Source organism: Phoxinus phoxinus, assembly GCF_949152265.1.
Source record: "Phoxinus phoxinus genome assembly, chromosome: 1".
NCBI classification, from domain to species: Eukaryota; Metazoa; Chordata; class Actinopteri; order Cypriniformes; family Leuciscidae; genus Phoxinus; species Phoxinus phoxinus.
The window spans coordinates 30,525,302-30,546,703 of record NC_136876.1 but is presented as its reverse complement, the minus strand read 5'-3'; the positions used below and the strand labels follow the sequence as shown (position 1 = coordinate 30,546,703).

The 21,402-nt window shown below is 39.4% G+C and overlaps 2 protein-coding genes across 4 annotated transcripts; one reads left to right on the top strand and one right to left on the bottom strand.

Moving 5' to 3' along the window:
* Window positions 1–430: 430 nt before the first annotated feature.
* cdk5r1a (cyclin dependent kinase 5, regulatory subunit 1a (p35)) lies at window positions 431–5,359 on the bottom strand. 2 transcript variants are annotated; one of them, XR_013799846.1, is made up of 3 exons: window positions 4,788–5,136; window positions 2,917–4,116; window positions 437–2,401 (listed from the first exon to the last, which is right to left on the bottom strand). XR_013799846.1 is itself a non-coding variant. In XM_079631352.1 (2 exons), exon 2 carries the CDS (start codon window positions 4,077–4,079, stop codon window positions 3,165–3,167), a length of 915 nt encoding a protein of 304 aa, XP_079487478.1. In that variant the 5' UTR covers window positions 4,080–4,116; window positions 4,788–5,359; the 3' UTR covers window positions 431–3,164. The 2 variants fall into 2 exon arrangements, 1 of the variants encoding a protein (XP_079487478.1); XM_079631352.1 differs by having other exon boundaries at window positions 431–4,116; window positions 4,788–5,359.
* A 2,370-nt stretch (window positions 5,360–7,729) lies between these two features.
* On the top strand, window positions 7,730–20,690 carry psmd11a (proteasome 26S subunit, non-ATPase 11a). Of its 2 annotated transcripts, none has more exons than XM_079625914.1 (13): window positions 7,730–7,951; window positions 9,370–9,471; window positions 9,629–9,825; window positions 10,867–10,924; window positions 11,922–12,116; window positions 15,252–15,396; window positions 15,493–15,553; window positions 16,345–16,407; window positions 18,196–18,321; window positions 18,410–18,445; window positions 18,601–18,652; window positions 19,336–19,478; window positions 19,580–20,690. In XM_079625914.1, exons 1-12 carry the CDS (start codon window positions 7,864–7,866, stop codon window positions 19,476–19,478), a joined length of 1,266 nt encoding a protein of 421 aa, XP_079482040.1. In that variant the 5' UTR covers window positions 7,730–7,863; the 3' UTR covers window positions 19,580–20,690. The 2 variants fall into 2 exon arrangements, with proteins under 2 accessions (XP_079482040.1, XP_079482041.1); XM_079625915.1 differs by having other exon boundaries at window positions 7,799–7,951; window positions 19,563–20,330.
* The last annotated feature ends 712 nt before the right edge of the window (window positions 20,691–21,402 follow it).

Genomic DNA, 21,402 nt, shown 5'->3' with positions numbered 1-21,402 from the left:
GGTAAGCCACAGTGTATATTTTACAATTGTGACTGTTTAGGTGACAGGAATACACTTAAGGGCGTTTTACATGGTATGAAATAACCGCAATTCCCTAGTTCGACAGGTAGCAGAGCAGAGGCGGCACTGTATATATAGCAGTGCTTTTCGGGTTTTTCAGGTATCTAACAATAGTTTTCAGGTACAGAAACTGAATAAAGTAATCACATGTAGAATAACTTTGCATAATCTTCACTGTATAAATTAAATAAAGAATAATCATTACTAAAGTTATAAAATATTTTTAATCAAGAGCAGAGAGTGATTTCCTTGTCTTTTGTTCCTTGAAATATAAGTTGCGTGTGTGTGTGTGCGTGCGAGAAGTGAAGTATGTTGTGCATGTATATCAAGCATATAAAACAGAAAATAAAGACACATAATCCGAGTTTTTGCTTGCAAATGCACATTTTTATATAAAGTAGATAGAAGAGTTGACCAAAGTCATTGCACAAACTCACATTCATACACACCCATATAACAGATTGCTTCTTTAAATATATCATAGATACACATTTTTGTTTCATTTTGATCAACAAAATTCACACAACGTGAAACATAAGGAAACGAGAAATTCATATTTCAGTCTCTTGTTGCTATACAGTTTTTTTCTTGTTGAAGATTGTTACATCAACCACAAAAAATGTATGAAACATAATAACACAATTTTGCCTCTTTTATAGGCTATCTATGAAAATAACAAAGTTGCTGTATAGCCCTCCTTCAAACCTTTACTGTTACAGTCAGTTATCATCACATCCAGTAACCCATTCTACCAATGGAGCCGTTTGTTGTAGTAGCATCAATGCATGTACAGTCTTATTTGGCCTATGTACAGAACTTCACTACATTCATCTAACCAATGAGAAGGCTCTGGTCATGGGTAAAACGTGATCTTTGCATTATTAGCACCAGTGTTTTATCAGAATGAGGCCAGACACAAAATATGGGGGATAAACGTGAATGCGTTGTCATCAGAAAATGATCAGAAATATGTAAATAGTATTGTGTGTAAATGATCCCATATAGAAACAGAAAAAAAAAAACAATTTAACAGAAAAAAGGTAAACGGATTTAAAGACTGTTGTCTGTTAGCTTTTGTCTGTCATTGATCTTTAAACTTCAATTGTGCATATTGCCAAACGTAGTGCAATCAGGTCACAGATGACATGCCATCTAAATTGACTTGATCAGTTTGTGTGTATCCAGGTAACTAATCTTAGTATCTTACATGTCATCATTTGTTGAAAAACTGCTGTACTTTTGTTTTATAGAGGCCTCTTAAGACTCTCAAAAATATATTTAAGCGCCTCTTTGTATTACACATTTGAACCGCTTTAAAATCTCCCTCTTTAATCACTGTTAATCATCTTTAACAAAAGCTGTGCTTGTCCTCAAGTCACATATTAAGCTGGAATAGTGAGCAAACAATGTATGGAGAAATGCTGATGAATATGTATCTCTCGTTCACAGGAAGGACAGCACCTCGTTCTCAAGATGATTACTAATTACATCACTTCAAATCGTCTCATCAGCAACATATCTACAGTTAACACTGGTTTGCAATGTGTCATAACAGACTGAAATTGTGCATAAATCAAAGCAGCCTTCTTAAATTTCACGAGACAGCATACAAATACAGAAAAGAAAATAACAAAGAAGCTTGTTGAGCAAAATTATCATTTTTGTAAGTTCTTTGAAACTTAAAACTGTGACAACATTATTTATAGTTTATTTTGCACATGACCCTAGCACTATTCTGTTTCGCACCATCTTTTAGAGTTTTTGTCTCGTATGTATTTAAGGACATTTTGTGTTTTTTAAAATAACTGGTTTTGTTTTTATGCATAATTATTATGAAAATAGTATTCCAGACCTATAATGGACTGAAAGCAATGGTAAGGTTCTAATAATATAGGCAATATTTTCTTTTTTTAACAAAATATTTGTAACATTGAATGTCCCCTGCTCAAGTCTTTCCATAATGTCTCTTCTCCTTTGCTCCTTATAAAATATCCCTTTCCTAATGAGAAAGCTACAAAAGCTTAGTGTACTTCTGGCTGACTTTTAGAACTTTTATGGCACATCATTTTTGGAACACTGTCCAAAAGAACATCATACTACAAAAATTGTGACCATCAAATCATAAAACAAAGATATTTTAAAAGGTGCGTGGTTGGTCAAAAAGCATGCATTAACACCCGTATAAGAACATACAGTACTTGCTGTTGAAAATACATAAAATATCTATCTATTTGTTTGTTTCCCGTTAGAGATCTCGCTTCTTTTCACGATGTCAACAGGTAGCGCAACATGGAAAACGGTCTCCTCCACGAGGTGAAGTTGGAGGGAGAAGAATTCTGATCTGTTCGAAGCAATACAGTCGGTTCTTCGTCACAAATCATTTTAGCTCATATATCATCATATATTTCCTTAATATAGAATGTCATTAACAAAAACAACTGGTGTACAACTGTACAGACCACCTCATGAAATGCCTTGAACCTGCAGCAGTTTAAGACCCAGACCTTCTTGAAGGCCACTAAGACATGCTAAACAAACATAACATGTTGAAAAAGTGATGCCATGCAAGAGCAGCAGTTCATGGTCCTCGTATATCTGTGTAGGATTTATGTGAATTTAGAATCAAACTATAGTCTTTGGTTTGTATAATTTTGAAAGTGTCGCAAACTTGGCTCTAAACTGTAGGAATACAGCACAAGCTGAGCTTTTCAATTAATACCGCCGTCTTTATAGTAAGTCAAGAAGCAATTTATTGGGACTCATAAAAACTGCTGCTCATGTTTGTGTTTGGATGGAATCACTTGGAAAGGTCAACATGCTGCCCAGTCGGGAATATCCTGCAGTTGATTCACTGACCTCAGAAACGCCACACGACCAGTCAAAGAACACATTGTTGGTTGGCAAGGTGTTGTCCTGCATCTTGGTCAGACCTTAAGGGTTTAGAATGGCTGATCCAATCGCATTCATTGCTACAAATAAGCTTCAGAATCTATGCTTTTTAATACTAATATTAACACTTAAGTTTTTGTTTAAAAAAAAAAAAAAATCTGCGCATAAAACCTTTTTTATGCACAGTTTTTCCTGTTTATGCACAAACGGCTCACTTATCGATCCAGGCCGATAAGTAGCCGGCTGTCCTCATCCTTTTGAATTTCGTTTTTCAGGTCAGCGAAAACCTGCGTGAAGTAATGCGGGTCAGAGTTAAGCTGGAGCATTTTGCTACTCATGCGGTTGATGATCGCCAGACTGCGATTCCAAAAGGCATCCTTATCCGTCTCCACCAGGAAGGGCTTGAGTGGGTAGGAAATCTCGTTTCCCATGTAGGAGTAGGACAAGTAGAGGCAAGTGAGCAGCTCGGCCTGCAGCTCGCGTTCGCTGGACACCTCACCCGAAATGACCTCGCGGCAGAGCATATAGAGGAAGACCACGTTAGCTGGGGTGATGAAGCCCTGGTCCTGCCAACCTTGCAGCAGAAGGGACCGGTCCACGCTGCGCAGCCACAGAACAGGGTCAGCGGGAGAGAGGCGCTTCAGTCGGTAGCAGCGTCGGCACAGGAACTCGCCCAGACTTCTCAGAAGCTCACTGGTGGAAGCCTGCACGATCACTCTCCTGGGTGTGCCAGCGTTGGTCGCTTGACCCACCGATCCAGTGATCGAGGTCCTCTTCGCGGTGGAGGCCACATTGGCCGTAGTTTTCGATGTGGGTATGGAGCTCACGGTCGGCTCCTGCGTTAAGCCGGAGAGATTGGCACAGGACTGGGATTTCTTCAGGTTTTGGCTGTTGAGGTTGCCCACGCTCTCTTCATCTTGACTGTCGCCCGACGTCAGCTTCTTAGAGCCTTTCCTCTTGGCTGAAGCCGCCACTATGCGCTTCCACGGCAGGATATTGATGAGCGACTGCCGTTTCAGGCTCTTGTCCTTGGCATTTTTACTGTTTTGCACAGCTGTATAATGGGGTGGTATTTCATCAAACAGGCCTGCCTTTCGGTAGCTCGGGGAGACTGAGAGAACAGTTCCCATGTTGCCTTGATTATTACAGGGTCTTTAGATATGGAATCTGTCCATAAAATAAATAAATAAATAAATATGAATGTTTAGTGATACAATAGTATTTCATCTAAATAAGGAATGATTTTGATGAAACCACCATCTCCATTTAAACACAACATACACACACATGCAAAACACAAGCATTTCTCTCTATGCTATATTCTACAATATAGGCTATGTATAAAAAAATACATTTAAAAATCCTAAAATTGTTTTTTTTTAATTATCGATTTCCCTGTTTTAATGATCTGAACCGCTGGTATCCGATTTACCAGAAGATTCAGCAGAATATGCGAAAGCATCCATCTTAGCTTCAAAATGGAAGGCTAGAATGTAAACACATTCATTCCCAATTCATATCCAATTGCAAGGAAAATCCCTCTCAGTGCGTGTTGGAAATGTGAATATTCAATATTTCTTCATTTAAGCTGTCGTTTATGAGTCGACATAATTTATCAAGCTATTCAAAATATTTTGTGGGTCAACACGAGGAAATGATAACGCTTCAGACTAAATGACCTGTCCTAAATCAAGATAGCATCTTTATAATGACTAGCTCGTGTAGACAGTACAATTGAGTTTTTCACATTTTGTGAACTAAGAGAAAACCCTTTAAAAGCATTTTTAAAATTAAGTTTATTTGATTCAATATGGGTTATAAACATAAATGTTGGTTACCTGTTAATCAATGCGTCTTCCTCGCGGTGATAAACGTAGATATAGAAGAAGAAGATTCGGTAAATATAGAAATATCCGTCGATTATCCCGTTTTTCTCAGAGTGTCGCACTGTGAAACGTGCTCGTCGTTGTCCAAGGTGCTGAAAGGGGACGTCAGCGATGAAATAATGCTTCTACGTAAAGCAAATATGCAGGGTGTTCAGGATTCTCCGGTTGCTAAGGTTACTTCCCGGGATGCACACCACGTCTTCCCACATAAACCTTCGATGGTAATTCTGTCGTGTCCCTTTCATCACAATAAATCTCGGGTCTGTTTCACATCTGCCAGCCTGTGATCTTCTTGTTGAACTGCGCAGGCGGGTGAACAGACTAGGTTTGAATATAACTGGAAACGCTTATAAATAAAAGTCCGTGTCATGAAATGCGTTCATTGAATTGCGCTATTTATCAAATTTTTTTTAGAGAGAAAGGCATTTGCCTATCTCGGTGATGCTGAATCTCAGATGGGTGGGAACTTGGCAGTGGCTGAGCTCCCTCTATTATCTGTTCATGCCGTCCGTCATGTGTGCTCTGAACTCGCTCACCACAACACCAGCATCTTTTATAGCGATCCCTCAGCTTGACCATAAGCCGACCTTTCATGCCAAGCTATAGGAATCGCTATAATTTAACTTCACACGTCCTGTCTTTACATGAAATGCCAGCTGTTGTCAGATTACAATCTTTAATCAAGATCCAAAGAGTGTGGAAAGTCTCACACACTGAACGCTCGAGACAGATTAACTTCAATCCTGATGTGCAGTAATGTTGCCGAGGCTTTGTAGTGGCGCAGACATGAATGGACAACCCCACCCTCATGATCTCTCTCTCTCTCATACCCACCCACACACTCTATCAATCTCTCATACTTATCCAATCATCCTGCTTCAGTTTAAAAAGCAATAGATTTTATACCAATGTGAACGTTTTGCAGTTTCACTCTTTTGTGTTAATATAAGCTAATCAAGTAATTGATGAAACAGCACGTCGGATCAAAAGATGTGGGCTAAGGTAAAAATACACGCAGACAGATATACAAAGTCTACACAACCTTGTTAAAACAGCTGTTTTTTGTGTGAAAAAGAAAATGAAACAAAGATTAATCATATCAGAACTTTTGCACCTGCCACTGAAAACCCACTTGGGTTTTCATAGGCCTATATTTCAGAGAAGAAGAAAAAAACTTGGAATGACTTATTGCATAAATTTGCACAGCCCTAACCTAACACTTAATTAAAGCACCCTTTGATTTTATTATCAGCACTCGATAGGACTCTATTAGCTTGGCACATCTTGATTTTAAAAAACTTTCCAAATCTGTTACATTGCAAGGGCATCTCCTGTTTTTCTACGTTTTCTTTTCTGAGTTATCCATCCATCCATCCATCCATCCATCCATCCATCCATCCATCCATCCATCCATCCATCCATCCATCCATCCATCCATCCATCCACCCACCCATCCATCCATCCATCCATCCATCCATCCATCCATCCATCCATCCATCCATCCATCCATCCATCCATCAATCAATCAATCAACCAATCAACCAATCAATCAATCAATCAATCAATCAATCAATCAATCATGGTGATAGATGATGGCATAATGTAAGCGAATTCTCCTAAATCAGTTACAGCATTCAAGACAGCTAACATGAAATGTCAATGGTGAGGAATTGGTTTTTCTCAGTCGCTTTGGTACATTTCTCAGATCAGAATTGAAATTCTCAATACCTGTTCAATCTTCACATCATTGTGTCACTTGTGCACATCAAAAAAGCAATTTCTCATTTCTTTGAACAAGTTGCTTTGGTACATCCATGCAAGTGATTATGTACAATTATCTGCTGTTTCCCACAATATCAATTGCTTATGTCATGTTGATCCAAATATTATAATGGGTCTATTGAATAGTCTCACCCCCCACAACATTTAGGCATTAGTTATAGCATAAGTCTTTACATGCAAAATGGTTGAACAAGTTGTCATAATATGTCATAATATATGTCATAATATAGAAGATATTCATTGCGATGTGGATGAGAATTTGTGGCCCAACAGACAGAAACAGACTGTAATTCCTACAGCAATGCATGCACAGGTTTCCCTAAGGAGATTTTCCTATGTTCATATTTCTTTTTTTTTCTTTTCTTTCTTTGTGCTATGCAGTGCTGTCTTTTCCTTTCTGTATCGCAATGACATGGTCTGTCAACAAATTACAGTACGAACAGTAAAAGCGTAAATGTGAATCTGTCCAGTCTCTTGCAATCAAACTCCCAAGGTGTAACCTACAATTTACAATACTACTGTCTTTTCATCAAAACTTTAGCCATAGTTTACATCAGAACATCCCTCCAGAGTACACTGTTATATTGACAACATCCGTGTCAGACAACATGACTGCAATTTGACTGTCTTATCCGTACACACACAAGGACTTGTCATTCTGATGGCAGTGACATGTTCATTGACACATTTACTTTTGAGAGATGAACTAACGATTTTGAGCAAGAGCTTTTGCAGGTAATCCATGGTGTTTTGCTATTTATTGTTTTGAGAAATGCACTTAGGCCTACTGTTTTGCAAATGTCGAGGATGATTCGAGAAATGTACCAAAGCGGCTGAGAAAAACTGTAAAGGGATAGTTCACCCCAAAATGAAAATGTTGTCAACATTTACTCACCCTCATGTTGTTCCAAACATGTATGAGTTTAATTCTTCTGTTGAAGCGAAAAGAAGATATTTTAAAGAATGTTAACCAGACTGCACCTAATGACTTCCATAGTAGCCTATTGTTTCTATGACGTAACTATCTGGTTACCAACGTTCTTTAAAATGTCTTCTTTTGTGAAACTCATACAGGTTTGGAACAACATGAGGGTGAGAATATGATGGCAAATGTTTAATTTTAGGGTGAACTATCCCTTTAACTCCTCGAGTGAGAACTCAATCTCCCAGCGTGCCTCAGTGGCGCTTCCGGTAGCGTGTTCAATGATGATTGTTGTGTGAATCAGGCAATTGGTGAATTGGGAAGATGGCGGCTGCGGCGGTAGAGTTTCAGAGAGCACAGTCGCTGCTCAGTACGGATCGGGACGCGTCCATTGACATTTTACATGCTATTGGTAAGTGTCTCCTCTCCCGCTACCTTTCGAACCGCTTGTGTGATTTTAGCTAAAGGAGCTGTGCTTTTAACACACGAATCATGTCCCTCATTGCGATTTGTAGAACAGCAGCTAAATGTGTTAGCCGGTTTCATGCTGCTGACTCACTGTGACAGGCATGAGAAGCCTTTATTTAATGAATAAATACACTGTGTTCTTACTAACAGTTAACTTTACAGACGAGCCACTGCGTTCTTTTGAACTTTGCCATTCAATTTATTTATATTACTTGTAGCTAGCTGTTGTAGTGTTAGAAAAAACAATGTTCAGTGATCAGTCACCCGTGGAAACAGTTAGCCAATCAGCTAGCTTCTGTTCTCAATGAACGCGAATCTCTCTGTAGAAGTCTGTACGTTTGCAAAACACGGATAAATATATATTATGTTTAGTAAGTGTTTTCGGCGTCCTAATTGTGGTGAATCATGTACAATTAGAGAAATGACTGACGTTTCCTAAATTACGTTTAAATGAACTATTAACTTCCCAGAACTTTCATGACAACTTCATTAGCTTCGCTAGTTAGTGACATTATCTTGGCTGCTTATGATGACATTTAGGTATTAATTATCATAGTGTAATGTCAAAAAGTCTGAAAAATATAATTTCAACTTAAAGGCAGATTTGAGTCATTAAAGCATGACTGACATGTTCTTTACAATTATAGTCAGTGGTCACAGACCTTTTCTCCTCTTATCGTTCAGTTATGCTATAATATGACAGCGTCAGTAAATTTAGTTTGGCATGAAGTTTGATACGTGTGCGTTTGTCACGGTTAATTTGATAGCACGCCAAGCCATTTTTTGATGATCGGTGTCTGCTGCAGAATGTCGTGTTTTTTGTTTTTGTTTGTTTTTTACCTTTATTTAATCTCTTAAAATTTGTTTTTTAACAATTAGTCAAACCCAAGCAGCATACACTAGAAAGAGACAATACATAAATTCATATTTTAAGAATAAAAGGTTAATAAAAGCTGGTTGTAACATAAATGAAACTAAGGGGAGTTAATGAAGTAATTTAGAGCATTTTAAAGAATTCCCCTTTCAGCTGATTTAAGGGTTTGATTTTTCAAATCATATTTAAAAGCCACAAAATTTGGCAATTTGTGAAAATAAAACTTGCCTATAATCAAAATAGTATTATGCTCAAATTCAGTCTCTTTGTTATGGTTTAAAAAGGTTTACATGTTCCTTTGGTATTATCAACAGCTGTTGAAGCCCACCAATCTAGTTATTAATCTAGTTGAGGATCATGATGACCAAGATGAAATTGTCTATATATTGTCACCAGAAAGTCTAAGCTAACCAAGTTTGCATAGTTCTTTTGGGCTGTACATAATAACATTTAACAGCAATATGAACTACTTCTGTCCACATTCACAGTCAAACGAGACATCCAAGACGATGACGAAGAGGCTGTGCGTGTCAAAGAACAGAGTATTCTGGAGCTGGGAGGACTGCTGGCCAAGACTGGACAAGCTGCTGGTAAATGTCTTTAACTAATGGGTTGTCATACACATTATGTTTTTCTCTCAATCATCATAATCATTGTCTGATGGCCCTGAAGTGCCACTACTCTACTCTGTCAGCTGTCTTTTTCCTCAAAGTTAATAACTGTTGTCCATATATTGTTCCTTTGCAGAATTGGGAGGTCTGCTGAAGTATGTCAGACCGTTCCTGAACTCCATCAGCAAAGCAAAGGCCGCACGGTTGGTGCGCTCTCTGCTCGATATGTTCTTGGACATGGAGGCAGCTACAGGTCAGGAGGTGGAATTATGTTTGGAGTGCATTGAATGGGCCAAATCAGAGAAGAGGACCTTTCTACGACAGGCCCTGGAGGTGAGCACCTAATTTAGTAAGTTAGAGACCTGCAATGGTAAACATCACCATTACTGTTGCAATATGTAGGGTTAGGATTTGGATAGTATGTTATTTATATTTTTACCAAGGTAAACAGAATAGTATATTCATCTGGTCAACTGGTCATGGATTTGACATGACTGTCCCTAGTTTACAATATGAGGAAGGATTAAGTGAATGTGAGTATTCAAACATGAATTTTTTTGTGCATCAGGCAATCATAGCGCTGAACAAAACCTAACCTAATCAGAGATCAGGAGTATTGGGATGATGGGGCCGATGGATAAATGTTGTAATGATTGTATAACTCTGTGGTTTGAGTGAATGTCAATATTGAATGTTTGTTAAATGTTGTGGTAAGCATGCATACTGTCATGTAAAACAAATTTCAGACTCTGTCTGACAATAAAGTATAAAGTAAAGTAAAGTAAAGTAAATTCAGACAATAATGTGCACTTATTTTTAATGTGGTGTACATAAACTTTCAAAAGTTTGGAGTTTTTGAAAAGCATCTATTGTATGCTCACCAAGGCTGCATTTATTTAGTGCATCCAATTTATTCCTGTGATGTCAAAGCTGAATTTTCAGTATCATTACTCTTTATCATTATCATTAGTCTTCAGTGTCACATGATCCTTTAGAAATCATTCTAATATGCTTATTTGCTGCTTAAGAAATACTACTTATTATTATCAATGTTTAAAACGGTTGTGCTGGTTAATATTTTTGGAAACCCTGTATTCACTCAGTATTATTTGTTTAAAAGAAAGAACATTGTTTATTTAAAATATTAATATTTTGTAACATTAAGAATATCTTTACTTTCACTTTTAATCAATATAATGCTGCCTTGCTGAATGAACAAATTATTTCATTTAATTCCAGTGGAATTGAGTCTATTCACCAATTTTTTTCTTTTGTTTTTTGCTTCCTGCCTTATAAGCTATCTTTGTGGTTATGATTAGTATTGATCATATGATGGTTCTTTGATTTCTTATCAGTGTTGCTTCAATCTTTTAGGCCCGTCTGGTTTCTTTATATTTTGACACCAAACGCTACCAAGAGGCTCTGCAGCTTGGTGAGTCCTTTACATGATCATCCCTTGTATTTGACATTGTGCCATTCATTTTCTTATTTAAAGGGATAGTTCACCCAAAAATGTAATTTCTATCATTATTTACTCACCCTCACATAATTTCAAACCCATAGAACCTTCGTGTATCTTTGTAACACAAATTAAAGGGATGGTTCGGAGCAATTTCAACCTAGAGTCCTTTGCACCATGACATCGAGCCAAACACCACAAAAAAAAAAAAAAACATTCGGAATGGTACGAAACTTCTACAGTAGTACAAATAGGTTCTGTAATCATAAAACGAGGCATTGGAAAGTTTGTAAGTACATCAGGAGTTTATTTAAATAACACTTGCCTGATGGCTTATGCTACCGCTAACATGGACGTTGAGGTCACTTAAGTGATTTGGAAAAAGCCCGTAAAAGACTTGTGCGATCATGCGGAGTTGCTGAAAAAGTTTTTTGGTATATCCAAATTATTATAATTTGACAACTTAGTGTTAACTAATAATTGTTGCAAAATGGTACTACTAACAAAATAAAGTGCATTCCTGGAACTGGATGTTGTTACACTACATCCTTATGCATCGCTTTCAGACAGGACTTTTAAGGGCTTTTACCAAATCACTGAAGTGACCTCGATGTCCAGGTTAGCGGTAGCATACCATCAGCCAAGTGTTATTTAAATAAACTCCTGATGTACTTACAAACTTTCCAATAAAATTAAGGTTGAACCACTGTAGTTACATGGACTTTTTTTTAACAATGTCTTCTTTACTACCTTTCTGAGCCTTGAAAGTTGTAGTAACGTTGCAGTCAGAAAGCTCTCGGATTTCATCAAAAATATAATTTGTGTTCTGAAGATGAACGAAGGTCTTCCGGTTTTGTAACGGCATGGAAGTGAGTAATTAATGACAGAATTGTAATTTTTCGGTGAACTTTTAGCTTGGGAGATGTATTTGCGGTCTATAGCCACTGTCCTTTTCTTTCTTGTTAATTAGGCTCTCAGCTCCTGCAAGAGCTGAAGAAGATGGATGATAAAGCTCTACTGGTGGAGCTCCAGCTGCTGGAGAGCAAGACGTATCATGCATTAAGCAACTTGCCCAAGGCCAGAGCAGCTCTCACCTCTGCCAGGACCACAGCAAACGCCATATACTGCCCCCCAAAGCTGCAGGCTGCTCTAGATATGCAGTCAGGTACGTTTACACAACCCTTCTACAAAGACCTTCAGCATCACGCCAGATCCTAACCAGACATGACGGCTAATTTCTCTGTCCACACTGAAAGCAAAATATTAACAGCCAGACTTCATTCTACATTAGCGGTACTGAGCCTTTTTGGGAGTGCAGTGGCTCAGTGGTTCATGTAGGTTGTCTACAAACTGGAAGGTTGGTGGTTCAATCCCCGGTTCCACGTGACCAAGTGTCGAGGTGTCCACGAGCAAGACACCTAACCCCAGCTGCTCCCGATGAGCTGGATGGCACCTTGCATGGCTGACACCGCCGTCAGTGTATGAATGGGTGAATGAATAAGGGTGTCACGATTTCGATTTTAAATCGATTGAAATTAAGTCATAATCTCGAACATCGAATTAAAAAATGGAATCGTCGATGCTGCCACGCCCCCATGTCACGTTCGGTCGGCTTGTCAAGCGGGAAAAAACACGCGTGTTGAAATGCTGCGAGTCAACCTCCTCTGGGGGCCGCACACCCGACGAGAAGCGCCGCGTCTTTGACAACTCGAGGTATCGCACACACCGGACGAGAAGCGCCGCGTCTTTGACAACTCGAGGTATCGCACACACCGGTCGAGAAGCGCCGCGTCTTTGACAACTCGAGGTATCGCACACACCGGTCGAGAAGCGCCGCGTCTTTGACAACTCGAGGTATCGCACACACCGGACGAGAAGCGCCGCGTCTTTGACAACTCGAGGTATCGCACACACCAGACGAGAAGCGCCGCGTCTTTGACAACTCGTGGTATCGCACACACCGGACGAGAAGCGCCGCGTCTTTGACAACTCGAGGTATCGCACACACCGGACGAGAAGCGCCGCGTCTTTGACAACTCGAGGTATCGCACACACCGGTCGAGAAGCGCCGCGTCTTTGACAACTCGAGGTATCGCACACACCGGACGAGAAGCGCCGCGTCTTTGACAACTCGAGGTATCGCACACACCGGACGAGAAGCGCCGCGTCTTTGACAACTCGAGGTATCGCACACAGCAGACGAGAAGCGCCGCGTCTTTGACAACTCGAGGTATCGCACACAGCAGACGAGAAGCGCCGCGTCTTTGACAACTCGAGGTATCGCACACACCGGACGAGAAGCGTCGCGTCTTTGACAACTCGTGGTATCGCACACACCGGACGAGAAGCGCCGCGTCTTTGACAACTCGAGGTATCGCACACACCGGACGAGAAGCGCCGCGTCTTTGACAACTCGAGGTATCGCACACACCGGACGAGAAGCGCCGCGTCTTTGACAACTCGAGGTATCGCACACAGCAGACGAGAAGCGCCGCGTCTTTGACAACTCGAGGTATCGCACACACCGGTCGAGAAGCGCAGTGTCTTTGACAACTCGAGGTATCGCACACACCGGACGAGAAGCGCCGCGTCTTTGACAACTCGTGGTATCGCACACACCGGACGAGAAGCGCCGCGTCTTTGACAACTCGAGGTATCGCACACACCGGACGAGAAGCGCCGCGTCTTTGACAACTCGAGGTATCGCACACAGCAGACGAGAAGCGCCGCGTCTTTGACAACTCGAGGTATCGCACACACCGGTCGAGAAGCGCAGTGTCTTTGACAACTCGAGGTATCGCACACACCGGACGAGAAGCGCCGCGTCTTTGACAACTCGAGGTATCGCACACACCGGACGAGAAGCGCCGCGTCTTTGACAACTCGAGGTATCGCACACAGCAGACGAGAAGCGCCGCGTCTTTGACAACTCGAGGTATCGCACACACCGGTCGAGAAGCGCAGTGTCTTTGACAACTCGAGGTATCGCACACACCGGACGAGAAGCGCCGCGTCTTTGACAACTCGTGGTATCGCACACACCGGACGAGAAGCGCCGCGTCTTTGACAACTCGAGGTATCGCACACACCGGACGAGAAGCGCAGTGTCTTTGACAACTCGAGGTATCGCACACACCGGTCGAGAAGCGCAGTGTCTTTGACAACTCGAGGTATCGCACACACCGGTCGAGAAGCGCAGTGTCTTTGACAACTCGTGGTATCGCACACACCGGACGAGAAGCGCCGCGTCTTTGACAACTCGAGGTATCGCACACACCGGTCGAGAAGCGCCGCGTCTTTGACAACTCGAGGTATCGCACACACCGGACGAGAAGCCAAAGAGAAGTCTTTGACAACTCGAGGTATCTTGAGACAAATAAATGTATATAAAATGTATTAATTTAAAATAAATTTTATATAAAACTATGTAAATGGCGCTCTGTGAAGAAGACTGCAGTTACAAAAGAGAAATTAGATAGCAGGTTATTTTGCTTAAGTTTCCAATTGACTGAAGATATGTTATTGTAAAAAAATTTTTCTCTTAATACATTTTTTAAATTTGACAATGTAGTGTGGTACATTGCGAACAAAGGTCAGATAATATGCATAAAAGTCTGGTCTAAAAATGGCATAGCAACCTGTGCTTAAAAATAAAAAAACGAGAATCGAATCGAACTGTGATCTTAGAATCGAAAATTTAATCGAATTGAGGATTTGGAGAATCGTGACACCCCTATGAATGTATGGATGAATGTGAGGCAATATGTAAAGCGCTTTGGTGGCCATGGTTCTGTGAAAGCGCTATATGTGTTAGTTGTGCTATTTGTAGGCCATATGATGGAGTGTGCAATATATCAATGCTGTATTTTGCAGGGTAGGGGTGTGTGTGCATTCTCATTTGTGCAATATGTATACTTTTAAGAATTTGCAATATGTGAGCTGTAACTACATACCTATTTAATGTATATGAGAGGATGTGTTGAGATGTCTATTCTTTGTAATTTTGTATTTTGTGTTGTCTCTGTAAAGCTGCGGAACAGACAGAGTCCAAAACAAATTTCCCTTTGGGGACAATAAAGTATATCTTAATCTTAATCTATATAAATGCAGTCCATTTACCATTTTGTAATAAGCACATGCTTATTGAATGCTGATGTGCATTACTTATCCTAAACAAATGGAGGAAAAACATCATGTTTACCAGATGATTTGTTATTGAATAAATTTTGGAGCTAGTATTGGAGATATCTCGCTTAAGTTATTGCACTGAATGCATCACATCCTTTTTTTCCCCTTGCAGGCATTATTCATGCTGCTGAGGAGAAGGACTGGAAAACGGCGTATTCATACTTTTATGAGGCTTTTGAAGGCTACGATTCTATTGACAGTCCCCGTGCCATCACTGCACTCAAGTACATGCTCCTCTGCAAGATCATGCTGAACTTGTGAGTCCTGGCTTTTTCTAGTGTCTCTCACTTTTCCTTTGTTTCTCTCTCCTTGGATATTGAACATGTTAAACCTGTATATCTTTATCTTTGCAGGCCAGAGGATGTGCAGGGCCTGACCAGTGGAAAACTTGCCCTCAGATATGCTGGCAGACAGGTAGATGTCTGAGCTGAAGGGTCTTATTAAGTTATTAAAGTTTTCTTAGTTTTTCCAAGACTTCTGCAAGAATATTGTCTGCAGCTTAGATCACATCATAGTTATACATTATCATATCGTGTTACATGGAAATGCATTTTTACTATTATGCGTTATTGCTATGATATAAAGTGTTAAAGTATTGTTTACTAAACGTGTGCCATAATGAGTTTCATACTAGTTTGAGGACAAAATCTTGTACTTTACCACACTAACAGATCAGGCACTTCGTGCCGGTACCCTTCATTTAAATGCTTATTTTGATTAAATGTTTGTTGAGCAGCATAGTAATGATGCTGAAAATTCCACTTTAACATCATGGGAATAAATTTAAAATGTCAAATAGAAAAGTTATTTGAAATTGTTATTGTAATAATCTCACAATATTTTAGTTTGATCAAGTAAGTGAGCATAAGAGACTTTTGTTAAAAACATTTTTAAAAGTCTTTCTTACCCCAAACCTATGAAACTGTAAATTTGAAATTATGGATTAAATCTCAGCCTGTGGTGGAAAATGTTACTGAGAGAGCCCTGATGACTCACCTAGTACTTAACCCGGCATTAAAATACCATCCCAGATTGCAGCACATATTTCATAGTATTCAACCACTTCCATTTTTTTAATGAGTGTATAGTCCCCTCTAAAATGCACTGACACCTGACCCTGTGTGCTGCCTGACAAAGTGACGTTTTTCTGTTGTGTCATTGGAGGATTATGTGGATTAACTCGTCCTGTCTCTCTCTTTCTTTAGACAGATGCACTTAAATGTGTGGCCCAAGCCAGCAAGAACAGGTCACTTGCAGACTTAGAGAAGGTGGGTCAGATTCTTTGGCTTTAACTGTTGCGCCCCCAGAAGAACTCTTATAGGGGAGGCTAGCCGGAGTTCTTTTTTTAATTAATATTATCCAATTTGTATTAAAGGTATAGTGGAAGATTTTCCTGAATTTTAGAAAAGAACCGCCCTCTCCACTTTTTTAGAAAATGCACATGCGCAACACTCTACCTACTCCCGAGAGGGATACGCCTGTTAAACGTGTGCACGAGAGAGCATGCACGAGCCTAGTTCTCCTCGTGCACACTCTGTTTACAAGTTGCTGTCGGCATGTCTCATACAAGCCTACTTTCAAAAAGAAGATTTGATGCATGATCTTGTAATTATCAAAAATACACAAAAAAACACAAGGTTTTATAACATTTCAGCGTGATATCTTTTACAATTTGGTCATAAGGCTACTTTACACATATTGAGATGTTTACTGTGTCTGTGCGGTGCGTGACTTGTGCCAGGTCTAGCATCGCTAATCATAGCTTACATTAACTTTTACTAGCAGTAATTTTAAATGGATTTCTCCAAATAGCATGCCAAACTGTACCTGTCGAGTAGAAACTTTGCGACTGGGGCATCAGCGTGAAGCCCAACCTGTGCTTTTAGCGCACGCCAGCGTGTGAAATATTCTCCCAAAAACACTCTGGTCTTGTTTCTTTCTTCAGAGGCCTTTCTCTTCTTGTCATACAATTCGTAGACGCTTAACACAGACATAAAAAAAAAAAAAAAAGGTGAGAACAGCGAGCTTCAATGAATGGCTGAAACCGTAGCTCACCACACATATACACCTGAAAGTGCGCATGCGCAGAAAGCGAAAACTACCTAGGGACGAGCACGTACGACGGCCTTACGTAAACATATCACCAGAATGATTGACAACTAGGAGGACCAATAGTCTTGATGATCCACCCGGAAAAAGAAAATCTTCCACTATACCTTTCAAACTAATCTGGATACTCGCTGGTTCAAATTAAACTCTACAGTGAATGAAATGTAAATGAAAAAACAGAAATGACAAGAATTAAAGTCTACTAATTATCAATAAAATAAACACACATACTGATTGACAGCAAGTCACAGTAAAGCTAACAGTTCAAGGGCAATGTTCAATGTTATGAACAAATCAAAATAAGTATCCGGCAGATAACAAACAAATAATGTAAATACCAGTCAATGTTGAAGGCCTGAAACGAAGCTTGTGATGGTTTCAGCCTAAAACAATTAGCTGCTTCACTCCTAAGTGCAAAACATTAAACACATAGGCTCACTGCATGCGTTTTATGCAGTAGCACAATCCCCACGATCTCAGTCCCGTTCCAGCCTCTCCAATAACGGAAGTTTGAGTGTTCCTGGAACTCAAACAGCTATTCGGATCCTCTCGAAATGACACGCCTCGCCAGCATTCGGCAGCTAGCCTCATCGCTCACTGAGTTATATTCAACACTGTAACGCTTGATCCTGATGGTTCGCAAGGGGTTAGTCCCCCTAACCTATAGGACAATATTAGTCCCAGGTTCTAACTCTAGATTGGCCACAATAACGCAGGTGAGGATATACATGTCTGAATAAATTGAATACAACTTGGACGTTAGATAGCAATAACAATTTACATGTTCCCTTTTACAGAACTGGAAAGAAGTATAAAAACAAACAAAGTTTACAAGGCAGCATCTTAGTCTGAATTATAATTATACTTTTTTCACCCAAGGTTACACTAGATTCTCAGTCCACCTGCAGTTTTTACATTTAATGTCCTTCTCTTTGATCTGCATTCAGGCTTTAACAGAATACAAAGCTGAGCTGCGGGATGACCCCATCATCAGCACCCACCTGGCCAAACTCTATGACAATCTGCTGGAACAAAACCTCATAAGGGTCATCGAGCCCTTCTCCAGAGTGCAGGTAATGCCCCGCTATACCACAGTGACCACTGATATATGCTTAAACCAGTTAAGTTGTTCACTTACATTTTTTTCTCTTATGCCAACAGATGGAACATATTTCTGAGCTAATAAAACTCTCCAAGGTAAAGTCTTCTTACTCTCTAATTTCCAAATAACACTTCTAAAATGTATATATTTAAAATGACAAACCAATTTTTATTTTAATCACTGTTGCTTTTGCTGCCATGCATGCCATCCGTTCTCAAATTGTAACACCGCTCCTCCATTATCTCATCAGGGGGATGTTGAAAGGAAACTGTCACAGATGATTTTAGACCAGAAATTTCACGGTATGATGCCATCATGCTTGTCTTTTACTTGATAAGTCTTCTGTCAAACTTAGGACTGGTTATCAATGCATTTACAGATTTTATTCTGATTGATTCTGATTCGTATGTGTTTTTCATTTAGTAATGTCCATTTTGTTTATAACTGATACCACTTCTGTAAATTATACACTGTAAAACCTGATGAGTTAGTTTCATTTGAGGAAACCGATGCCTTACATCATTTAAATTATAAATATTGTTTTATTGGAGTGCTTTCATTTGAGTTTGCTCAAAAGAATATTTCTAAATATAAAATTAAACTGCTTAGATACCTTGTATAGCTGAAAGTTTACTGAATTAAAATCATAAATATTAAATTAACTCAAATCTCTTGCAGTAACACTTCAGTCTCAATGATTAATTTAGTAAGTTTTACTCTTTTTACTGAGTCCACAGCAGTGCTTTAGACTGACCAGTAAATCAGTAATTCCTCAAACTATTCATTAAAAGAACTGGCTCAAGAGTCATTAACTTCAGGAATTGGGCTTCACTGGTCGGTCGCACTAGTTTTACTTCGCACTAGACAAACAGGCATATATTATGTTGTGTATATACTATAAATCAGTATTTGTGCTCCCTCCAAATATTTTCACTTTATGACTTATGATGATGCTTATCAAAAACTCTCTTCTCACGGCATATAGGAATCCTTGACCAAGGGGAAGGTGTCTTGATTGTATTTGACGAACCTCCCGTAGACAAAACATATGAAGCTGCCCTTGAAACAATTCAGAACATGAGCAAAGTAGTGGACTCGCTCTACAACAAAGCCAAGAAATTGACATAGGCAAGTCCATTTTCTATGTTGTTCATAACAATATTGCATCTCATAGTGTTGAATTGAAAAATGTCTTGTCTCTGCTGATCTCAGCTTTGTCTTTTGTGCAGGTTGAGCATTGGACCCTGCAGCCGAGAGCATGGCCAGTGTGGGGGACTCTGGGGGAAGGGGAGGGAGATGTGATACTGATACCAAGTTTAAAAAAAAGGTCCAACACCCCCAAAAAACAGACTGACTCCTGCTGTTGTCCTCTCTGGCTTTCACTTGGACATTTTTTACCACCTTCCAGACAAGGACAAACTACTTCTATTACTATGGGATCACATTTTTTTATTTTCACTTAATTTTTTGCTGGTAATGCATTTCTTTGTATCTTGGCTGTGCCTAATGGGCCATCAGGGAATCTTAAAAAATAATAATAAAAACTCACCTGCATTCTAACTTTATTTGAAATGTATATACATAGATCTAGCAAAGCTGATATGAGAATGATTCAGTTCCTTTGCCAATCTGGGGCCATTGTGTTGTGCTGTTGACAAGATTCCCTGCATTACTAATCGAACGGTTTTAGCCCAAACCCCGGTCTCCTAAAGAAGCTGCTGGCTTCGCTCCAGGCCTACCTCTCGTACAGACAGCATACTTGGACTTTTTATGTTGAGTGGAAAATTTCTGATAAGATGCTGTCAACAGGACGGGGTCATGAGCTGTTGTCTTTCCCTGGCCTGTGCATTCCTGCCCTTCCTCCTCCTCGTCCTCCTCCTTTGTACATATCGTTGCCAAGCGCCTCTGTCTGGCCTGTCATGCTTTTCCCCTTTTTTATAACGCTAAAAAAACATAATAAAGTCACCAAGAGAACATGACTCTGAGTGCTTCTGTCCCAGATCCTAGGATACAGAGAATATAGGATTTGCATGGTTTGAGGATTTACTTGCACTTGATAGTTTTCATTTGAATGAATCAGGATTTTTTATTATTTTTACTTTGTTTCTGGTGCTCTATTAAAGTGATGTTTTACTTTTTCCTTTCATAGCTTAAAGGGGTAGTTCACCCAAAAATGAAATTTCTGCCATTTACTTACCCCCATGATGTTCCAAACCTGTACGAATTTCTTCTGTTGAACACAAAATATGATATTTTGAAGGATGTTGGTAACCAAACAGCTGTGGGGCACCATTGACTTCGTAGTATGAAAAAATAAATACCCCACAACTTACACATTTTTTTCAGATATCTTTTATGTTCCACAAAGAAATTCATATATGTTTGGAACAATTTGAGGGTAAGTAAATGATTGCTTAATTTTCATTTTTGGGTGAAATTTAATATGCAGATGATTAAGATATTTGTTGCTTCTTGATTATGGAGGTCTGTAATACCATTTCACAACCAGCTCGACACTAAACCAATAGTTTTGAGTCTGGGGTGAATATTTTATAAATCACCAGTTCATATAACCTAAATGATTTGAATTGAATCAGTTTGTTTTCAGACATATCCCATTCATAATGAACATAGAAATTGATTTATTATGAGCATAGTTTTGATTAATAGGGCAATTAATTACTTGCTTTTATGTACGTTTTATTAGCAAATATTAATACAAAGCCAGTTTGGTTTTAATAGCGTTAAAAGTCGTGTTCATCTTAAATTAAGTATTTTTATGTAAGTAATTCAGATTCGGAGTTAATAATAAAATATAATCTGGATTACCGGTATATATTAGTTTTTATGATCTGAATCATGGCTGCAACAAACTAAACTAGCATGCAATTGCAGTAGTAAACTGCAATATGCGCTAAATATTTATTGCAATGTAAATGTTTATTGCTTTACTGGAACATTTTAAAGAACGCAATTTGATGTCATCGACTACTAGCCTACACGACGTCGCGATGGCGTAAAGAACCATTGAGCCAACCGTTTTTTAAATGAA

Bases quoted from the DNA above. Each gene is read 5' to 3' on its own strand.
- cdk5r1a (XM_079631352.1), bottom strand. From the start codon at position 4,079: ATGGGAACTGTTCTCTCAGTCTCCCCGAGCTACCGAAAGGCAGGCCTG.
- psmd11a (XM_079625914.1), top strand. From the start codon at position 7,864: ATGGCGGCTGCGGCGGTAGAGTTTCAGAGAGCACAGTCGCTGCTCAGT. The intron at 10,925-11,921 runs GTGAGTCCTTTA...CTTGTTAATTAG, and splicing joins CCAAGAGGCTCTGCAGCTTG to GCTCTCAGCTCCTGCAAGAG. The intron at 18,653-19,335 runs GTATGATGCCAT...CACGGCATATAG, and splicing joins TTTAGACCAGAAATTTCACG to GAATCCTTGACCAAGGGGAA.